Here is a 21,666-nt window from a genome sequence, read left to right on the forward strand (position 1 = left end):
CTTTATTTCTTTACTTGTTTTACTGACTTCGAATATGGTATTGAAGAGAAATAGTGAGTAGGGGCATCTTTGTCTGATTCCTGATCTTTGATGGAGGGCATCTAGTTTCTTGTCGTAAAGTGTGATGTTAGCTGTGGGTTTCCTGTAGATAGATGTTCTTTATCAAGTTAAGAGAGTTCTTCTCTGTTCCTAGTTTGCTGAGGGTTTTTAACCAAGAATGAGTGTTGGACATCAGACCTAGCCATATTTAGCCTCCTTATGCTTAGGATAAGCATATTTCTTAAAACATGGTCCTTATTGCAATATTTTGTACTATGTTTAATTCTCACTGTGTTCTGAGATAGAAGTTAGAACCAAGCTTTAATTCTAAATGAAAAAGAAAATGGTTTTTAAGATGTGCCTTTGAACTGCAATTTAGAATTTCCAAGCTAATTCAGAAAATACTAGCTTTTTCCATAAAGGACTCAACTCTAGGAACAAACTGAGGGCTGCTGGAGGGGAGGTCGGTGGAGGGATGGGGTGACTGGATGATGGGCATATTAAGGAGGGCACGCACGTGAGGTGATGAGCACTGAGTGTTACATACAACTGATGAATCACTGACCTCCACTTCTGAAACTAATAATGTATTATATATTAATTAAAGTTGAAAAAAAATTTTAAAAAGAATGCGTGTTGGATGTTGTCAGATGCTTTTTATCTGTTGATATGATCATGATTTGCTATAGCATATTGATGCGATGGATTATATTAATTGATTTTCTCATGTTGGATCAGCCTTGCATGCCTGTAATAAATCCTACTTGGTTGCAGTAAGGATTTTTGCATCTGTGTTCATGAGAGATACTGGTGAGGGAGCAGAAGTCAAGCTGAGGGTAAAGCACAAGCTGACACCTCATAACCTCCCAGCTCCCAGGTGGGATAATGTGTACACTCCTCAGGCACTGTTGCCTGCTCTTAAACTAAGGGAAGGAAAAAGCAGACGGTTAATAGAGACCACAGTCCAGGAGTCTTCATCAGTTTACAAACGACTTAGTGATTTACCAGAAAAAAAGGTTCTTATCAAAACCCTAACATCCAGAAGCAAACTTAGTTATTTTCATGTTAATTGCTTTATTAGAGGGAAAAACCACCTTAACTTAACCTAGGCAAGTCCTCAGGTATCTTGTAGATCCTCTTTAGCATATGAAAGTTCTTTTGAAAACTTCCCTTTTTCCTTATCTCCCCCTGGCCACCGCTCACAAGCTCTGAGCCACAGCTCTTTTCTCCCTGTGTGGGTCCTGTCCCCATCCTTTAATAAAATCACCATTTCTGCACCAAAGGAGTCTCAAAAATTCTTCCTCGGCTGTTGGCTCCAGACCTCACCTATATTCAAAAACTACATCAATATTGGTTTTTTTTTTCCTTTTTTGAAATGTCTTTGTCTGGTTTTAACTTTATTTTTATTTTTTTAAAGATTTATTAATTTTAGAAATAGGGGGACGGATGAAGGAGCAAAGGGAGGAGAATCTCAGACTCTACTGAGCAGAGAGCTTCATGAGATCATTACCTGAGCAAAACAAAGAATTGGAGTTAAAAGAGTTCTTTGCTTTTTTTTTTTTTTTTTTAAGATTTTATTTATTTACTTTTTACAGAGAGAAATCACAAATAGATGGAGAGGCAGGCAGAGAGAGAGAGAGAGAGGGAAGCAGGCTCCCTGCTGAGCAGAGAGCCTGATGCGGGGCTCGATCCCAGGACCCTGAGATCATGACCTGAGCCGAAGGCAGCGGCTTAACCCACTGAGCCACCCAGGCGTCCCGGGTTCTTTGCTTTTATTTCCTTGAAGACATTGTAGATAATTGGTATTTCTTCCTTAAATGTTTGATAGAATTTACTAGTGAAATTTTTTTACGTTTTTAAGATTTTATTTTATTTATTTATTTGAGGGAGAGAGTGCATGTGCACACAGGTGCATGTGGGAGCTGGTGGGGGACTGAGCTGAGAGGCAGAGGGAAAGGGAGATGCTCTCCTCAGCAGGGAGCCCCACACTGGGCTCCGTCCCAAGACCCTAGTGTCATAACCTGCGCAGATAGATGGTCCGGTCAGTGAAGCTTAACTGTCTGAGCCACCCACTAATGAAATCTTTTCTGCCTAGTGATTTATGTTTTGGAAGATTGTGAATTATTGACTCAGTTTTCATAATAGATACGAGCCTTTGTGTATGTTCCTAAAATTTTGGTGGATTGTCCTTTCAAGGAATTGGACTATCAAAGTTACCAAATTTGTGGGCATAGAGCTGTTTATAATGCATCTCTACACCCCGTACTCTGGATCTCTTAAAAAACTAGACTGTTGGGACTCCTGGGTGGCTCAGTTGGTTAAGCAGCTGCCTTCGGCTCTGGGTCATGATCCCAGCGTCCTGGAATCGAGTCCCACATCCGGCTCCTTGCTCAGCGGGGAGCCTGCTTCTCCCTCTGCCTCTGCCTGCCACTCTGTCTGCCTGTACTCACTCGCGATCCTTTCTCTCTGACAAATAAATAAATAAAATCTTAAAAAACAAAAACCTAGACTATTTCTTGCTCATCTTTGTATCTCCTCACCACCTACCATAAAGTACTCAATAAATGTTTGAATGACTTGAATTAACAAAATGAGGCTTAATATAATTTGCATATCAAATAGGTAAGATGGGGCACCTGGGTGGCTCAGTGGGTTAGGCCTCTGCCTTCGGCTCAGGCTCAGGTCGTGATCCCGGGGTCTTTGGATCGAGCCCCACATCGGGCTCTCTGCTCGGCAGGGAGCCTGCTTCCCATCCTTTCTCTCTGCCTGACTCTCTGCCTACTTGTGATCTCTCTGTCAAATAAATAAATAAAAATCTTTAAAAAAAATAGGTAAGATAAAAGACTAAAGCTACTTTAGATGCTCAGCTTTATTGTCTTTTTATTAATTAACTGCTTTCTTATAGCTGGGACACGGGTGCACGAGCACCTGGTTCTGAGGGTCCCAAACATACCAGGTTCAGGCACTGGACACTGACAAAATCCAAAAGCAGTGAAACAGGAAAGGAATTTATTTCAGTGAGGCCAGTGCTGGAAAAGACAGCAGACCAGCGTTTCATACTGTCTCCAGAGTGTCAAAAATCCTACTAGGTTTATTTAAGGTAACTATGGGACAAAAGTGGGTGGGTGTGTGCACATAGGCTGTGAAGGTCAAATTGATCATTCATTGTCTTGGAGTCAGTCAGTCAGTTATGGGGTGGGTCTTTGCTAGTTCAGGGCAGTCCTTATTGCTTGAGGGGTAGTTTCAGTTCCCATGGGGGGATGCTTTGCCCTTAGGGTCTTTCACCGGAGCCAAGAAACAATCTTGAAAGAACCTAACTAGAAAGTGAGGTCAAGATGGAGGCAGCCAGGGGCGCCTGGGTGGCTCAGTTTGTTAAATGTCTGACTGAGGTTATGATCTTGGGGTCCTGAGATCAAGCCCTGCATTGGGCTCCTTGTTCAGCGGGAGTCTGCTTGTCCCTCTGCCCCTGCCTTTCTCTCTCTCTCTCAAATAAATAAAATCTTAAAAAAGAAAAGAAAAGAAAAGATGGAGGCAGCCAAAGTCCATTTTTTCCCTGGCAAATAGCAGAGAGCATTCAGTGGTCCTAATAATAATATGCATTTCTAATACCGTGCGCCAGCATGTGTACTGATGTACTGTATATCAGGTATTGCTTTTGTATGTGTTTTGCTGTAATATTCGCAGCAACCATAAGATAACGTGCTTAGTATCCGCATTTTTCAGATGAAAAAATCCAAATCACGTAGAGGCTGCTGGGTTTCTTGCCCAAAGTCAGTGTGACTCAGTACCTAAATACAGACACCAAAGCCTGAACTCTCATTAGACAAGATCCTCTACTGCTACATAACTATACTGATTAAAGAGGGGAAGATCATTAGTATTGTGAGAAATCATCTTAGGATGTGATTATTTTTATGTAAAAAGTGTGTCATTGCTTTCAGAAAGGCATAATTAATACCTTGTGATAATATGAAGCATCTTAAGAATGTATATAGAGAGATTACCTAGAAGAGTAAAAAGCGAATACCTAAATTAAAATATTGCTCTGAGTGTTAGCATTTTAATAATAACATAGAGATGACTATTTTGTCTGGCGCAGTGATGACGAGCACAGGCACTGGTTCAGTTTCCAACTCTGCCTCAGAGTAGCTTTGTGATCTTGAGCAAATTGCTTAGGGGTAGAGGGGGAAGCAGAGGGAGAGGGAGAAGCAGGCTCCCTGCTTAGCAGGGAGCTCTGGCAATGTGGGTGAATCCCAGGACCCCAGGATCACGACCTGGGCTAAAGGCAGAAACTTAACCAACTGAGCCACCCACCCAGGCGCCCCCTCTTTTTTTTTTTTTTTGGCTTAAGTGTTTTTTTCATGTGCTGAATGGGGATAAAAACAGTATGTGCCTTTCTAGATCATTGTGAGGATTGAATGAGTTAATTCATGTAAAGTACTTAAAATAGTTCTCAAAATATATTAAATGCTTAATAAATGTTAGCTGTTAAGAGAAGCTTTATAGCATATCATAGACAAGATGTGGAAGGCAGATTAATAGTGTTTTAATGTTGTCTTTGCCACTTACTACCTCTAACCTCATTTAACTTAACCTTTCTGTGACTCATTTTCTTTCCTCTAAAAATGTGGTTGAGAGTATCTTACCTTATAGTTCCTGGCACAGTATGAGAGCTGTAAAAATACTATTTATGGAATCTGAGAAGTTACACTTCAGGACATGTATGAATTTTCTGTATGACTTTAAAAAGTTTGGTCAGAAACCATCTTTCCTGTCAAACCAAATCTTCAGTAATATTTCTTTTTTTTTTTTTTTAAGATTTTATTTATTTATTTGACAGAGAGAAATCACAAGTAGATGGAGAGGCAGGAAGAGAGAGAGAGGGAAGCAGGCTCCCTGCTGAGCAGAGAGCCCAATGCGGGACTCGATTCCAGGACCCTGAGATCATGACCTGAGCCGAAGGCAGCGGCTTAACCCACTGAGCCACCCAGGCGTCCCTTCAGTAATATTTCTTAATAAAATACAAATGCAAAATGAAAACTTGTAGGTAGAGGGTAGGCAAAAGGTATAAGCTTTCAGTTACAAAATAAGTAATGAGAATGTAATAGATAGCATGGCAATTATAGTTTAAAATATTCTATGCATATTGGAAGGTTGCCCAAAAAATTACATCTTAAAAGTTCTGATCACAAGAAAAAAATTTCTCTGTGTATGGTGATAGATATTAACTAGACTTACTGTAGTAATCATTTTATAGTATATACAAATACAAATCATGTTGTACACCTGAAACTAACATGTTGATTATATCTCAGTTTAAAAAATAGTACTGAGGGGCGCCTGGGTGGCTCAGTGGGTTAAAGCCTCTGCCTTCGGCTCAGGTCATGATCTTCGGGTCCTGGGATCGAGCCCTGCATCAGGCTCTCTGCTCAGGAGGGAGCCTGCTTCCCCTCTTTCTCTCTGCCTGCCTCTCTGCCTACTTGTGATCTCTGTCTGTCAAATAAACAAATAAAAATATTTTTTAAAAAATAGTACTGAATGTCAAACTACTACAAATCAAAAATCTTCAGTGGGAAATCTCATTCTGTGAAGTATACAATCAATCAAAACTATGATTAGGACTGTTCTGGCACATTATCACCTTTAGTTTTGAGTGCTTTCTGTTGGGGCACTGGGTGGCTCAGTTGGTTAAGGGTCTGCCTTCAGCTCAAGTAATGATGCCAGGGTCCTGGAATCAAGTCCCACTTCAGGCTCCCCTCTAAGTGCAGAGTCTGCTTCTCCCTCTCCTCTTGCCCCTCCCTGCAACTCATGTTCTTGCTCTTTCTCAAGTAAATACATAAAATCTTTTAAAAAAATGCTTTTTATTACCAGAAGATACATAGTAACCCCTTATAAAGCTATTTTGAGGGGTACATGGCTTAGTTGGTTAAGCATCTGCCTTCAGCTTGGGTTGTGATCTTAGTATCCTGGGGTCAAGCCCTGCATCGTGCTCCTTGCTCTGAAGGACAGGAGCCTGCTTCTCCCCCTCCCTTCTGCTGCCCTGCTTGTGCTCTCTCTCTGTCAAATAAATAAAATCTTCAAGAATTAATAAATAAAGCTATTTTGAGCTTTTTGGGAAGAATTTTTTTTTTTTTTTAACTCTGGACCAGTAATTTTCGACCTGGTAAGATTTTTTTTTTTTTTAAGATTTTATTTATTTATTCGACAGAGAGAGAGAGAGATCACAAGTAGCCTAGAGAGGCAGGCAGAGAGTGAGGAAGCAGGCTCCCCACGGAGTGGAGAGCCCAACTTGGGGTTCGATCCCAGGACTCTGGGATCATGACCTAAGCTGAGGGCAGAGGAGGCTTAATTAACCCACTGAGCCACCTAGGCGCCCCGACCTGGTAAGATTTTTGTCCTGCAGAAGATACCCGGCAATGTCTAGAGATGGTTTTAGGTATTTAACACCAGAGGTGGGGTGGGTAGAGTATGCATGATCTGGGCATCTAGTGGGTAAAGGCCACGGATGCTACCAAATATCCTATGATTATAGGGCAGCCCACACAACAAAGAATTATCCCTCCCCAGATGTCAATAGACTGAAGTTGAGAAAACCCTGCTCTGGACCAGAAAGGTTAATGACTTCCCAAGTTCACGTATCTGCTAAAATCTTAATTTAGAAGTGGGTCTAAACTGTGGAACTGGAGGCATTTCCGTTTAGGACCCTTTAATTAGAAATTCATGTAAATTTTTGGAAAAGTAATGGTAGTGCTTAATTTTCTTTTTGTGTGTGTGTAGGGTTTGTGAAACAGGATCTGACAACCAACCTCTTAGTGATGATCGACAAAGAAATTGTGAATATTTTGTTGACAGCCTTTTTGAGGAAGCTGAGAAGGTTGGTGCCAAATGCAGGTCTCCCACTGAACAGAAGAAACAGGTAAATGTCCATAACTTTTTTCTCATCCAGTGTTTCTCAAAATAGAGACCATATTTTGGGTCTATGAGGTCAAAACTGTTTTCATAATAATAGTAGGATATTGTTTACCCTTGTCACTGTGTTGATTTTGTGCTCATACTGCAGAAGTGATGGTGGTTAAAACGGGCAGTACCTTGGGAGGAATGTAGGCAGTGACACCAAACTGTACTAGTAATTACTGTATTTTTTGCTTGCCATTTGGTGGGGAATATGCTAGTTGCTATTAAGTGTGTCCTTCATGAAGCCAGGCTTGGGATAGCTTTATAACACAATGTGTGTGAGGAGAGTGCCTTGGAAGTAGATAGCTTAAAACCTTGCAAGCCTGAATTTGCCTTTATTCTGTCTTCACACTTGGTTGATAGAATGCTGTTCTGGTAACTCAGCCTTTGTTGTGGGTTTTGTTTTGTTTTAAGATTTATTTATTTATTAGAGAGAGCACTTGTGCACCTGTGTGAGCAAGCAGGTGGATGGACCCAGGAGAGAGAAAGAGAAAGAATCCCAAGCAGACCCATGCTGAGCAGGGAGCCCCCTATGGGCTCAGAGATCAGGACTCGAGCTGAAACCAGTGGTCACTGACTGGTTAATTGAGCCACCCAGGTGCCCCATGGTATCTGAGCCTTTGTATGCGGTATATGTTTACTCACTGAAAGCTATTAGAATCTTTAACCCTGTGTTCTTATGGGCCTTGATGGTGGGTCCTTTTTTTATTCATTCAATCTGGAAACTCAGTTTTACCATTCTAGGACATTTTCTTATGTTGCTTTATTGGTATTTTGCTCTCCTCCATTGCTGGTCTCTCTAGAATGCTTTTACATACATATTGGGCCTCTTGGATCAAGCCTCTTAATTTTTTATTGTTTCTTCTGTGTTCCACCTCTTTAACCCACTGAGCCACCCAGGCGCCCTGTGTTCCACCTCTTTATAATTTTGTTCTACTTCAATTGGGATCTATCTTAGACCTTATATATATCATATATCATATCATATATATAAGGTCAAAGATATATGTATTATATATATATATATCAGTCTTTTTATTCAGTTTCCAATTTCAGTTTCTTTTTTTTTTTAAGATTTTATTTATTCATTTGACAGAGATCACAAGTAGGCAGAGAGAGAGAGGAGGAAGCAGGCTCTCTGCTCAGCAGGGGCTCCATCCCAGGACCCTGGGATCATGACCTGAGCTGAAGGCAGAGGCTTTAACCCACTGCGCCACCCAGGTGGCCCCCAATTTCAGTTTCTCAGAGCTCTTTTGTTCCTGAACATTCCCTCTCTTTCAGACATTATAGTCTCATATGAGTGTATTACCAATTTTGGATTTTTGTTTTTGTTTTTTTCTTTTAAGTAGGTTTCATCCCCAGTGTGGAGCCAAAAACAGGGCTTAAACTCACAATGCTGAGATCAAAACCTGAGCTGAAATCAAGAGTCTGGATGCTTAGGGGTACCAGGGTGGTGTAGTGGTTTTAAGTGTCCAACTGTCAGTTTGGCTTGGGTCGTGATCTGGGGGCCAGGAATCAGACACTTAGCCAGCTGAGCCCCCCAGGCGCCCCTGTTTTTCAGTTTCATCTGTTTTCCTCGGTGTCTTTATGAAGGAATAATTCTTTTCCTATTTGCTTTGTTCTCTTTTATGTGAATACCCTGAGAGCAGAGACTTGGTTATAAAGGGCAATATAGTTAAATGGTTAAAAGTATGGATTCGGGGCACCTGGGTGGCTCAGTGGGTGAAGTCTCTGCCTTCAGCTCAGGTCATGGTCTCAGGGTCCTGGGATCGAGCCCCGCATCAGGCGCTCTGCTCAGCAGGGAGCCTGCTTCCCCCTCACCCCCAGCCTGCCTCTCTGCCTACTTGTGATCTCTCTCTCTCTGTCACATAAATAAATAAAAATATCTTTAAAAAAAAAAAATGTGGATTCAAGGGGCGCCTGGGGGGCTCAGTGGCTTAAGTGTCCTCTTCTTCTTTTTTTTTTTAATTGTTTTTATTAACATAAAATGTATTATTTGCCCCAGGGGTACAGGTCTGTGAATTGTCAGGCGTATATACTTCACAGCACTCACATACCCTTCCCAGTGTCCATAACCCAGCCACCCTCTCCATACTACCCCTCCAGCAAACCTCAATTTGTTTTGTGAGATTAAGAGTCTCTTATGGTTTGTATTCCTCCTGATCCCATCTTGTTTCATTTTTCCTTCTCTGTCCCCCAGACACCCCCACTCTGCCTTTCAGATTCCTCATATCAGAGAGATCATATGATAATTGACTTTCTCTGATTGACTTATTTCACTCAGCATATACCCTAGTTTCATCCACGTCATTGCAAATGGCAAGATTTCCTTTCTTTTGATGGCTGCATAGTATTCCTGTGTGTGTGTGTGTGTGTGTGTGTGTGTCTTTATCCATTCATCTGCTGATGGACATCTAGGTTCTTTCCATAGTTTGGCTATTGTGGACATTGCTGCTATAAACATTCAGGTGCACATGCCCTTTTGGATCACTACCTTTGTATCTTCAGGGTAAATACCCAGCATTTGCTGGGTCGTAGGGTAGCTTGATTTTCAACTTTTTGAGGAACTTCCATGCTGTTTTCCAGAGTGGCTGCACCAGTTTGCATTCCCACCAACAGTGTAAGAGGGTTCGCCTTTCTCCACATCCTCTCCAACATCTGTCATTTCCTGACTTGTTAATTTTAGCCATTCTAACTGGTGTGAGATGGTATCTCACTGTGGTTTTGATTTGTATTTCCCTGATGCTGGGTGATGTGGAACGCTTTTTCATATGTCTGTTGGCCATCCATATGTCTTTTTTGCAGAAATGTCTGTTCATGTCCTCTGCTATTTCTTGATTGGATTCTTTGTTCTTTGGGTGTTCAGTCTGATTAGTACTTTATAGATTTTGGATACTAGCCCTTTATCTGATAGTTGTTTGCGAATATCTTCGTTTGTCTTTTGGTGTTGACTGTTTCCTTTGCTGTGCAAAAGCTTTTGATATTGATGAAGTCCCAATAGTTCATTTTTGCCCTCGCTTCCCTTGCCTTTGGTGATGTTTCTAGGAAGAAGTTGCTATGGCTGAGGTCGAAAAGGTTGCTGCCTGTGTTCTCAAGGATTTTGATGGATTCTTGTCTCACATTGAGGTCTTTCATTCAATTTTAGTCTATTTTTGTGTGTGTTATAAGGAAATGGTCCACATTTTTCTGCATGTGGCTGTCCAATTTTCCCAACACCATTTGTTGAATACTGTCTTTTTTCCATTGTACATTCTTTCCTGCTTTGTCAAAGATTAGTTGACCATAGAGTGGAGGGTCTATTTCTGGGCTCTCTATTCTGTTCCAGTGATCTGTTTATCTGTTCTTGTGCCAGTACCACACTGTCTTGATGATTACAGCTTTATAATAGAGCTTGACGTCTGGAACTGTGATGCCACCAACTTTGGCTTTCTTTTTCAAAATTCCTCTGGCTATTCGGGGTCTTTCTGGGATTTTCTCTTTGTCACTGAGACTTGTAAGTTTTACTATTAGATAAGGGGGTATGGACCTATTTTTGTGGATTTTGAGGAGGATTCTCTTTGCCTCCTGGAGTTTGATGCCTGTTGTCTTTGCCAACTCAGGGAAATTCTCTGCTATAATTTGTTCCAATATTCCTTCTTCCCATCTCTCTCTCACTTCTTCTGGAATCCTGATTATTCTAATTCATCCTATGGTATCACTTATCTCTCGAATTTTCCCCTTGTGGTCCGGTAGTTGTTTGTCTCTCTTTTGCTCAGCTTCTTTATTCCCCGTCATTTGGTCTTCTGTATCCCTAATTCTCTCTTCAGCCTCATTTATCCTATCAGTAAGAGCCTCCATTCTTGATTGCATTAATACCTATTTTTATAATTTCAGCTTGGTTAGATTTTATTTCTTTCATTTCTCCAGAAACGGATTTTATTTCTCTAGAAAGCATTTCTCTAATAGCTTCCATACCTTTTTCGAACCTGGCTAGTGCCTTGAGAATCGTCTTTCTGAACTCTAGATCTGACATTTACCAATGTCTGTATTGATTAGGTCCCTAGTCATTGGTACTGCCTCTTGTTTCTTTTTTTTTTCCTTGCAGTGAGTTTTTCTGTCTTGTCATTTTATTCAGATAAGAATAAATGAACGAGCGTACCTGGGTGGCTCAGTGGGTTAAGCCTCTGCCTTCAGCTCGGGTCATGATCTTGGGGTCCTGGGATCGAGTCTGCATCTCATCTCGGGCTCTCTGCTCAGCAGAGAGCCTGCTTCCCCCACTCTTTCTCTGCCTGCCTCTCTGCCTACTTGTGATCTCTGTCTGTCAAATAAATAAATAAAATCTTTAAAAAAAAATGAATGAGAGAATAAAATACTAAAAGGGTGGCAAATACCCCAGAAAAGTATGCTGAGATGGTATCTCACCAAATCAGAAGAGACCCCAAACTGGGGGGAGAAGAAAGGGGGTAAAAATTAATGAAACAATATATGTTAGACTGGTGAATAGAACAGAGCCACCCACTTGATTTTGTATTTTGGTCTCTTAGAAGAAACTACCTCCCAACATTTTAAAGAAAGAAAAACTTATATATATACAAAAATAAGGGTAAACAAAATGAAGGGATGGAATATGACTGTAAAGATAAAAGTTTTTTAAAAAGTTCTAAAAAAGGAATTGATAAGATAAATTGGTTGGAAAAATAAAGAAGAAAAAGAAAAATAAAAAGAGGAGAGAATGTGCTCAGGCTGGAGACTAGACCAAAGCCCTGTGCTAGATTTAGGGTATATTTTGATCTATTGGAAGAAATTGTATCCCAAGATTTTTTAGAAAAAAAAAAACTACATGTATACAAAAAAATAAGGTTAAATACAATGAAGGATAAAATATGACTATGATAATGAAGGTTTAAAAAGATTTTTTTAGAAAGGTACTGTTGTTGTTTTTTAAGATTTTATTTATTTATTTGACAGAGATCACAAGTAGGCAGATAAGCAGGTTGGGAGAGGGGAAGCAGGCTCCCTGCTGAGCAGAGAGCCCGATGTAGGGCTCGATCCCAGGACCCTGAAATCCTGACCTGAGCCAAAGGCAGAAGCTTAACCCCCTGAGCCACCCAGGCGCCTCTAGAAAGGTATTGTTAAGATAAACTAGTTAAAAAGCATTAAAAGATGAAAAGTTTAAAAAATTAGAATAAGAAAAGAATAAAATTAAAAAAAATTAACTTTGCAAGACTAAAGGATCATGGGGAGAAAGCCATGAATTCCATGCATTGCTTTCCCCTAGCTCTGGAGTTCTGCTGTTCTTCTTGATATGTTAGCTTGGTCTTAGCTGGATGTTTTTGCTGATCTTCTTCTAGGGGAGGGGCCTGGTGTAGTAGTTCTCAAATGTCTTTGCCTCAGGCAGAATTGCACTGCCCTTGCCAGGGGCCAGTCTAAGAAATCTGCTCAAGTTCACTCTTGGGAGTTTTTGTTACCTGAACGCTTTCTGTAGAGCTCTGGAGGACAGGAATGAAAATGGTAGCCTCCCAATCTCCGGCCCCGTAGGATCTGAGAGCTTGGGGCCTGCTTCTCAGTGCGCCCTCAGAGAAAAAGGGTCAATCCATCCCATCTCCCTGGTCTCCGGCTGTGTTCTGAGCTCACCTGGCCTGTGACCGAGCATTTCTGTCTCTGGCGTGCAGCCCTGTTTAGAGTCTCCAAACCCAGCAGATTCCTGCCTCCAGAGGAGAGAGGTGAGTCTCCTTGGATCTGCCACTTGTGGGGTCCCTTCTCAATGAGCAGTGCCCTGACTGTGCCTCGGATCACAGTTTAAGGTAACCCCAAGCTGAGAACTCACTCCTTGGCTGCATCTCTGTAGTTGGTGTCCGGCCTCTCCCCCCACGGTCTCTCTTCCTGTTGTTTTTGGATTCATTTCTCTGTGCATCCTGCCTTTCAGAAAGTGGTCAATTTTCTGTTCCTAGAATTGCTGCTCTTCGTCTCTTTGATCTTCTGTTCGGTTTGTAGGTGTTCAGAATGGTTTGACAGCTATCTAGCTGAGCTCCTACGACCAGATGTCCTTTCAGCCTGCTACTCATCCGCCTTCTTGCCTCTTCACCTAAGTGTCCTCCTCTTGATCTCAGCTCAGGTCTTCATCTCAGGATTGTGAGTTCAAGCCCCATGTTGGGTTCCATGCTGTGTGTGGAGCCACTGTTTTCCTGTTTTTGTTTTTTTTTTTAAGATTTTATTTATTTGAGAAAGAGCATGAGAGGGAGAGGTAGAATCAGAAGCAGACTCTGCACTGAGCACAAAGCCCAATGTGGGGCTTGATCCCACAACCGTGAGATGATGACTTAAAAAAAAAAAATGTGGATTCAAGCCCCAGCTCCACCCCTTACTGACTGTGACTTTAGATAATTTAATCAATCTGTGTTTCCATTTCTCTCTCTATGTAAAGGGATAATAATACCTACCTTCTGTGGATTTGGGGAGGGGTAAATAAGTTTATATAGGGAGAGTGCTTTAAACAGGATTTGTTATACACTAAATACATAGGTAGGTAGGTAGATGTGCTAATAATATATGCTATCGTTATTATGATTATTTTCCTAACATCTTAATGGAGTGTTTCTTACTTAGTAGGTACTCAGTAAATGTATATTGAATAAATGCTTGAGACAAGGGAGAGGTTCTACTAGTCTGATATCTTCCTTCCTTCCTTTATTTATTTGAGAGAGGGAGAGAACATGCACTTGGTAGGGGAGGGACAAGCAGACTCCCTGCTGAGTGGGGAACCCAATTCAGGGCTCATGGGATCATGACCTGAACTGAAGTCAGATGCTCGTCCAGCTGAGCCACCCAGGCACTCCTGTTCTGATACCTTCTAAAACAGTTTTGTTGTTGTTGTTTTGTTTTTAAGATTTTATTTATTTATTTGACAGAGACACACAGAGAGAGGGAACACAAGCAGGGGGAGTGGGAAAGGAGAAAGCAGGCTTCCTGCCGAGTGGGGAACCCAGTGCAGGGCTCGATGTGGGCTCTTTCCCAGGACCCTGAGATCATGACCTGAGCTGATGGCAGACGCTTAACAACGGAGCCACCCAGGCACCCCTTAAACAGCTTTTTTATCAGTCCTGCATTTAATTTGAAGTAGCCCTGAATTAAGTAAACTCTGCCCAGCATGGGGCTTGAACTCAAAACCCCGAGATCTAGAGTTTCGTGCCCCTTGACTGAGCCAGCAAGGGAGCCCATATACATTATTTTTGTATATTTTATACGTGATGTTCGCTGTTAAGAATTATACATTAAATTTTGAAGAGGGTTTAGGGGGATTGGCAGAAGGTGGTCAGAAGGCATAACCTTCCAGTTTTAAGATAAGTAAGTACTGGGGATACAATGCATAATGTGATGACTATAGTTAACAGTGCTCTGTGATACCATAGGACAGTTAAGAGAGTAAGTCCTTGAAGTTCTCATCACAAGGAGAAAATTCTTTTTTCTTTTCTTTTCATTGTGTCTGTATAAGATGATGGATATGAACTGAACCTATTGTGGTAATCATTTCACAATATATATAAATCAAACCATAATGCTGTATGCATTAAACTTACATAGTGATATGTGTGTTTCTCAGTAAAACTGGAGAAAAAATTGTAGTTATGCTGGGTAATGGATGTTGACTAAATCATCTTCAGTATATGCATATATGAAATCATTATGTTATATGGCTAAAACTAATGTTATATGTCAGTTATATCTCAGTTTTTACAAAGGAATGATATATAAAATATATACAATAGAAAACATTTTCAGACTTTTAATCTAGTATATTTTATTAATAATGCATTTTGTTTCTTAATTGCTTTGCAGGTGGATATAAGTATAAAATTATGGAAAAATGGATTCACAGTCAATGATGATTTCAGAAGTTACTCTGATGGTGCAAGTCAGCAGTTTCTGAACTCCATCAAAAAAGGGTAAGTAGTCTTTGTAAATAGAAGGATTATTTTAGGCATGTTTCATTTGGAAGAATCCATGTTATTGAATATAACTAGTTGGCATGAATCCCAGAAGCAATATAAAAATATGGATAAATTTCATTATGTAACTATTAAAGACTTCTGTATACCAAAAGACACTTACATACAGTCAGAAGACAAGTGCTGGACTGGGGATACTTGTTACATATATGAAATGCAGATGGAATATATACATAATTTTTAAAAACCAGTAAGAAAAAAGGGACCTTTTATATATTTATACCATTTTATCTACTTAATAACAGAATAGCATGCATTTGGTAAAATGAATGACATTTGTATATTAACATGGGAAGATTTCTGTGGTATATTGTTTTTAAAAAATAGTTTGCAGGGGTACCTGGGTGGCTCAGTTGTTAAACATCTGCCTTAGGGTCAGGTCATGATCCCAGATCTTGGGTTCGAGCCCCACATTGGGCTCCCTGCTCAGCAGGAAGCATGCTTCTCCTTCTCCCACTCCCCCTGCTTGTGTTCCCTCTCTCACTGTGCCTTTCTCTGTCAAGTAAATAAATCTTTTTTAAAAAATTAAAAATAAAACAGTTCACAGAATACTGAATAGTATATATAGATCAGTACCATTTGTGGAGAAATAAAATAATTACATGGAGTTTTAATGTATGTATAGAGAAAAATCTAGGAGTTGTAACACCAGTTTTGCCGGGTTTTGTTTTGTTTTGTTTTTAAGTACGCTGTAGGCCCATCATGGGGCTTGAACTCATGACCACAAGATGAACAAGAGTTCCGTGTTGGGGGTGCCTGGCAGGCTGGCCTGATGCAGGGCTCAGTCCTAGGACCCTGGTATCATGACCTGAGTCAGAGGCAGACGCTTAATGGACTAAACCACTCTGGCGTCCCTATTTTTTTTTTTTTAAGACTTATTTATTTTTAGAAAGAGGTCATGTGTGCACCGAGAGGGGGGCAGCAGAAGGAGGAGAGAAGCAGACTCCCTGCTAAGTGTGGAGCCCCATGCAGAGCCCCATGTGGGGCTCAATGCAGAATCAATCCCACAACCCTGAGATGATAAGCTGAGCCAAAATTGAGTCCGGTGCTTAACCGAGTGAATCATCTGGGTACACCTATTATTATTTTTTAAAGATCTATTTAGATCTTTAGAAAATCTGAAGGCACCTGGGTGTCTCAGATGGTTAAGCTTTTGCCTTTGGCTTAGGTTATGATCCCAGGGTCCTGGGATCGAGCCCCACATCAGGAGCTCGATCCCAGGACTTGGTGGAGAGCCAGCTTCTCCCTTTCCTTCTACTGCTCCCCCTGCTTGTGTTCTCCTACTCTCTCTGTCAAGTAAATAAAATCTTTTTATTTATTTTATTTTATTTTATTTTATTTTTTTTTTAAAGATTTATTTATTTATTTGACAGAGAGACCACAAGTAGACAGAGAGGCAGGCAGAGAGAGAGAGAAGCAGGCTCCCTGCTGAGCAGAGAGCCCGATATGGGGCTCGATCCCAGGACCCTGAGATCATGACCTGAGCCGAAGGCAGCGGCTTAACCCACTGAGCCACCCAGGCGCCCCAAAATCTTTTTAAAATAATAAAAAATAGGGGTACCTGGGTGGCTCAGTCGGCTCATCCCAGAGTCTCAGGATGTAATCCCGCATGGGGTGGGGGTCCCTGAGTTTGCTTCTCCCTCTGATACTCCTCCCTCTCGTGCTTTCTCTCTCCTTCTCCCATTCTCTCAATAAATAAATAAAATCTTAAAATAATAATAATAATAAATAAAAACCTACTTATTTGAGAGAGAGAGCATGTGCTCCTTCAAGCTGGGGGAGGGCAGAGGGAGAGAACGTCCAAGCAGGCTCCCTGTTGAGCAGGCTGCCCAGCACAGCTTGGTCCTAGGACCCTGGGATCATGACTTGAGCCTGCAACTCTTGATCTCAGGGATGTGTGTTTGAGCCCCATTTGGGTATTAAGGTTACTTGAAAATAAAGTCTTAAAAAATAAGCTACATTTAGGGGCACCTGGACGGTTCATTTGGTTCAGCCCCGAGCAGGGAGCCTGTTTCCTCCCTGCTCATGCGCTCCCTCACTATCTCTGTCTCTCTCTCAACTGAAATAATAACATTTAGTTATTAATAAATGTTACATTTAGTTTTTTTATTGTAAAGATTATATGTCTCTTATTTCTATATATTTTTCAATTCTGTTTGCATTCTGAGAGTAAGTTTTTTGGAGAAAGAAAAAACATTGGGAGCTTTATCACTTTGTTTCTTTACCTTCCAAGGGAGTTACCTTTGGAATTACAGGGAATTTTTGATAAAGAGGAGGTGGATGTTAAAGTTGAAGACAAAAAAAATGAAGTATGTATGTCAACGAAGCCTGTATTCCAGCCCTTCTCAGGACAGGGTCACAGACTAGGAAGGTGAGTAGGCTCATAGTGTGTTTTCCACACACGGGCGTGACTAATGTTCAGTTTATCGTTGTTTTATGATACAGACCGGCTCTGTAGAGCTTATCGTTTCTCGCATTGGAAATGAGATTTTTCATGTTAACTTTCATGAGGACTCCTGTTTATCTTAGTGTAAATTAACATACGCTGGCAGTACACTAAAAACATCATGAAGGCTTTTTTGATTTTACCAAATTAAAGGACCTGTATTACTGAGGACTTTAGACAGAATTGATGGGTAAATATTTTTCTCCTTTGCACCCACCAACTTAAGCATAGCCATTAATGTTACAGAGTACATATGCTAGCTTCAGATTATAGAGTTACATTTTATAGTTATTAGTGCCTTTAGCATTTATGTTCTATGTTACGTATCTGAATTTTGTGGTAATAAAAATGAAAAAATGCATGATAAAATTAGTACCCCTATCAAAGCCTTTAATTGTTAAATTTTGTAGTCTTCATCATATCTAAATATACTTTATGACAGTATACAAAGAGGTTAGGTGTGTGATTATTTTGATGAATTCTCATAGATTATCAAGATTGATAAAGTTACCTGTATATTCATCCACACATACAAAAATATTCACATGTGACTTACAGAATGACCAGGAAGTACTTTGCTTCATTTGTTTCCCCCTTTATAATCCAAGGACTAATTTCTATAAAGAACTTAGAATTTTGTTAGTGTTTTTATTTATTCATTTATTTAAATATTCTTAACACCTAACATGGGGCTCAAACTCATGATCTTTGGATCAAGAGTCCCAGTCCCAAGCTCTTCTGACTGAGCCAGCCCAGCCCACTCCTCCACTTTGTTTTTGTTTTGTTTTACTTGTTTTGTTTATTTTTGTTTTAAGAACTTATCATTTCTTATAGAAATTTTAACCTGGGGAGTAGTAGATAAAGGTAAAGTCTATAAATCTTTCAACCCTATTAAATTGTCTATTCTGTAAGGCACTATTAAAATAATTATAATATATTTACATAGCACCCTACAGTCTTACAAATTACTTGGATATGTATAATTTCATTAGGATCCTACATTCATCATATATGAAGGACATAAGTAATATTAGTATCTTTATGTTATTATTCAGGAAACAGCTGTGACTGTAATATCTTCCTAAAAGGTACACTTAATGTAAAAGTTTTATAGTATTTGTTTAGTGATTAAGTTCTTCTTAATGAACAACTTGCACCTGACTTTGTTGTCTGGCTTTTCTTAGCGCCACACCAAAAATTGTTTCTAAGGCAAAGAGTATCGAAGTTGAGAATAAAAATAATTTATCCATTCAACTAAACAATCTGGAACCCATCACTAATGTACAGATCTGGTTAGCCAATGGAAAAAGGATTGTCCAGAAATTTAACATTTCTCACAGGTGAGTCTTTCATTTCATTATTTGTCTGAATTTTTTCATGTTTAAATTTCTTTTCAGTTCAGTTAGCAGTTTTTAAGAACTAACCAAGGATCTTACCAGTTCTCTAAACAATATGTCATGACAATAGAAGTTTTTGGACATTAATGAAGTACTTTCAGTTTGTTTTATGGATTATCATTTTTATCAATTGATTGGCCTTCCTTTATAACTAGATATGTAGTTTTTTTTTTTTTTCTTTTAAGACTTATTTATTTCAGGAGGGGAGGGACAGAGGGAGAGGAAGAGAGAGAATCTTAAGCAGACTCCCTCATGAGTGTGAAGCCCAGCACATGATTCTGTCTCACAGCCCTGAAGTTGTGACCCAAGCCGAAATCTAGAGTTGAACACTTGGGGTACCTGGGTGGCTCAGTCAGTTAAGCATCTGTCTTCGGCTCAGGTCATGATCCCCGGTCCTGGATTTGAGCTCCGTGTCAGCCTTCCCTTCTTAGCATGGAGTCTGCTCCTACCTCTGCTGCTCTCCCTGCTCATGCTCTCTGTCTCAGATAAAAAAATCTTTAAAAAATACTAAAATTACATATCTAGGGGAACCTGGGTGGCTCAGTCAGTTAAACATCTGCCTGTAGCTCAGGTCATGATCGCAGGGTCCTGGAATTGAGCCCCACCTCAGGCTCCCCATGCCTCGGGAAGCCTGCTTTTCCCTCTGCATCAACCCCCTCCCTGCTCGTGTTCTTTCTCTCTCTCCTTTTTCCCTCAAATAAATAAATAAAATCTTAAAAAAGAAAAAAAGATTCTTTCTCTCCCCACCTTTCCCTTTGCCTCTCCGCACACACTCTCTTTAAAAAAATACACACACACACACATAACTAGCTCAGAATATATTTTAGTATACCTTATGTGCCTTTTCCCTGATCGTATCTTTTCATTTTGTGCAAGACATACTGTATTCTGAATTTATGTTAATCATTTTCTACTTTTATTCATAGTTTTATCAAGTACATATGTATCTTAAAAAAATACTGAATTGTTTTGCTCATTTTCAAATAATTAGTTTGAATTTTAAAACAGTCATAAAGGGGCACCTGGGTGGCTCAGTTGGTTAAGCAACTACCTTTGGCTCAGGTCATGGTCCCAGGACTCTGGGACCATGACCTGAGCCAAAGACATATGCAGGATCGAGCCCCATGTCAGGATCCTTGCTCAGCGGGGAGCCTGCTTCTCCTTCTCCCTCTGCCTGCTACTGCCAGCTTGTGCTCTCTCTCTCTTTGTTTCAAAGAACTAAATTAAAAAAAAAAAATCATAAATTGGGGCTCTAGGGTGGCTCAGTCAGTTAAGTATCTGGCTCTTGGTTTCTGCTTGGTCATGGTTTCTGGGTCATGAGATCGAGCCCTTAGTTGGCCCTGCATTCAGTGCTGAGTCCGCTTGACACTCTTCACCCATCCTTCTCCTTCCCCTTCTTCTTTTTTTTTTTTTTTAAGATTTTATTTATTTATTTGACAGAGAGATCACAAGTAAGCAGAGCAGCAGTGGGGTGGGTGGAGTAGGGGGAGAAGCAGGTTCCTTGCTGAGCAGAAGCTGGATATGGGCCCAAATTCCAGGACCCTGAGATGACCTGAGCTGAAGGCAGAGGCTTAACCCCCTGAGCCACCCAAGCACCCCATCTTCTTCCCCTTTTTCTTCCCTTCTGTTCTTCCCCCTACCCCCTGCTCCCACTCTGTCTGAAATAAATAAATCTTAAAAATAAAATCATAAATAGAAAAGTTTTAAAAATACTATAAAGAATTTTTTTCCTATAGGCTTCAAGAGTAAATTGCTAATCTGGTGACCATCACCCAAAATACTTTTTTTTTTTCCTTTTGTTAGAGAGAGCGAGCACAGGCATACAGAATGGCAGGCAGAGGCAGAGGGAGAAGCAGGCTTCCTGATGAGGAAGGAGCCCGATGTGGGACTCGATCCCAGGACGCTGGGATCATGACCTGAGCCGAAGGCAGCCGCTTAACCAACTGAGCCACCCAGGCATTCCCACCCCAAATACTTTTGTGTGTTTGTGTTTCCCACAGAGACTTTATCACATATAACCACATTTTGGCCATTTGAGAATTTAACATTAATACACCTCTATGAGCTAGTATTTGGGCCCTATTCAAAGTTTGCCGTTTAATCTGATACCATCCTTTTTACCCAAAGGCCATTCAGAATCACACATTACCTTTCAGGTGTCATGTCTCAATTTGAAATAATAGTTCATCATACTTTTTCCAAGAAACCCTGGTTCTTTTTAGTGGACAGTGGTGCCGAGAAGCCAGGATCTGGGTAGTAGGTATGCTTACTGCTTGATGGCACCACTCCCAGGCTTTCTGAATGGAGAGAGCTATAGGTGTATACACGCATACATATACATACATACGTACCCATTTACATGTGTATTTTTTGTGTCTTTGCATAATGAAAGCATGAGTTCACATAGATACCTCCAGACTCAATATACCACCATTGAGTTTATTCCAGTTTTTTCCTTTCCATATGTATAACTTAATTTCTTCCACAGTGAATAGCCGTGGATTTTTTTTTTTTTTTTTAAAGATAGATTTATTTATTTTAGTGGTGGTAAGGGGAGGGGTAGAAGGAGAGAAATCCTCAGACTCCCCACCAAGCATGGAGCCAGTGCTGGGCTCAGTCCCAGGACCCCGAAATCACGACCCGAGCCAAAACCAAGAGTCAGACTTGGTTAACCAGCTGAGCAACCCAGGCACCCCTCGATTATTCTTAATATATTTACTGATTGATTAATCCTCCTCTATGTAACCAGTCTCTTTTTTCCCTGTTGCCACCTCCCCCACTTGAAGAATTCTTCACTCTGCTTGGTCTTTATCCTGACTGAGTTCCCATTTCAGTTCCTTTCTCT

At 40.6% G+C, this 21,666-nt stretch overlaps 1 protein-coding gene across 1 annotated transcript in view; it reads left to right on the top strand.

The window, feature by feature from the left end:
• The window catches only part of UBXN2A (UBX domain protein 2A), a 52,477-nt gene that overhangs the window by 17,707 nt on the left and 13,104 nt on the right, over positions 1-21,666 (top strand). The window contains exons 3-6 of the mRNA XM_059405221.1: positions 6,817-6,955; positions 14,809-14,915; positions 17,212-17,349; positions 18,609-18,764. Of these exons, the coding sequence (XP_059261204.1) occupies positions 6,817-6,955; positions 14,809-14,915; positions 17,212-17,349; positions 18,609-18,764 (540 nt within the window). The remainder of the gene's footprint in view (positions 1-6,816; positions 6,956-14,808; positions 14,916-17,211; positions 17,350-18,608; positions 18,765-21,666) is intronic.

The sequence above is a fragment of the Mustela nigripes genome, chromosome 7, assembly GCF_022355385.1.
Source record: "Mustela nigripes isolate SB6536 chromosome 7, MUSNIG.SB6536, whole genome shotgun sequence".
NCBI classification, from domain to species: domain Eukaryota; kingdom Metazoa; phylum Chordata; class Mammalia; order Carnivora; family Mustelidae; genus Mustela; species Mustela nigripes.